A 1,083-nucleotide genomic window follows, 5' to 3' on the forward strand; every position below is an offset into this window, starting at 1 on the left:
CCCCCCCGCCCGCACCGCGCCCCTCACCTTGTCCTCGCATTTGCCCACGTCCAGAGCGTGGTTGATGTAGGTGACCAGGGCGTCCACCAGCCCGTGGCACTCCCGCATCTTCTGGCGAGTGGCCTGAGAGGCTGAGCTGAGGTTCCTGGGGACCGAGGCGGATCAGAGCCCCCCAGGGACTCCCCATCCCAGGCCCTGTCCCATCCCATCCTGGGCCCTTGCACGCCCATCCCCCAGTGCGGGGCGTGCGGTGTGTGCGGCTGTGAACGCCAGGCCAGGCGGAGTCCCTACAATGAACCTGCCCGCAGTCCCCACCCCACTGCCTCACTGCCCCAGGCTGGCGCACCTGAGGAAGCCGGTGGCATTGTAGAAAATCTCCGCCTCCGAGGCGTTCTGCTGGATGAGGGGGGGACCCCCAGCCCCCGACAGGGGGCTCAACACCAGGTCAGTGAGCTGCTCCAGCGTGTCTCTGGCCAGGCGGTCCTTCAGGTGGTCACTGGATGAGAGGTTCCACAGGATCCCTGGACCACGGGGGAGGCTGCTCTCAGCGTCTGCCCTCCAACCCCCTCCGCTTTTCTGGGCATGGAGTGAGGAGGTCCTGCCTCTCCCCAGGGGCTGGCCTGGTGTTCTGTGCCTCACCCACAAGCCCTGCTGGGGAGACCCTGGGGTGGCATTTGGGGTGATAGAGCTGGGACCAAGCAAAAGGGGACAAAATGTGGGGTGTGGTGAGCAGGCTTGGTGCGGGAGGTGGCTCCAAGGAGACAAAGCCACAGGACAGAGTGGCCAGGGGTCCAGGAAAGAGGCGGGCAGGGGAGGCCCAAGTAGAAACATGGCCAGCAAAAGGGACAAAGGGACAGAAGGGAACCAAATGGGGTGGAGGGATCAGAACAGAGGAGAGAGGACAGGCAGAGGAGGGACAGGAGAAGGGGGACAGGCAGAAAAGGGGGACAGGTGGAGGAGGGGGAACAGGTGGGAGGATAGGCGGAGGGGGCAGGTGGAGGGGGGGACCAGGTTGAGGGGACACAGAGGGAGAACAGGAGGAGTAGGGGACAGGCAGAGGGGGTAGGTGGAGGAGGAAGGACA

General features: G+C 65.1%; 1 protein-coding gene across 1 annotated transcript in view; it reads right to left on the reverse strand.

Annotated features, from left to right (window-relative positions):
* PKP3 (plakophilin 3) overlaps positions 1-1,083 on the reverse strand; it is a 14,375-nt gene that overhangs the window by 2,636 nt on the left and 10,656 nt on the right. Inside the window, exons 7-8 of the mRNA XM_011968495.1 lie at positions 347-521; positions 10-145 (exon numbers count right to left, since the gene is read on the reverse strand). Of these exons, the coding sequence (XP_011823885.1) occupies positions 10-145; positions 347-521 (311 nt within the window). The remainder of the gene's footprint in view (positions 1-9; positions 146-346; positions 522-1,083) is intronic.

This window comes from Mandrillus leucophaeus, unplaced genomic scaffold (assembly GCF_000951045.1).
Source record: "Mandrillus leucophaeus isolate KB7577 unplaced genomic scaffold, Mleu.le_1.0 Scaffold845, whole genome shotgun sequence".
Taxonomy (NCBI): domain Eukaryota; kingdom Metazoa; phylum Chordata; class Mammalia; order Primates; family Cercopithecidae; genus Mandrillus; species Mandrillus leucophaeus.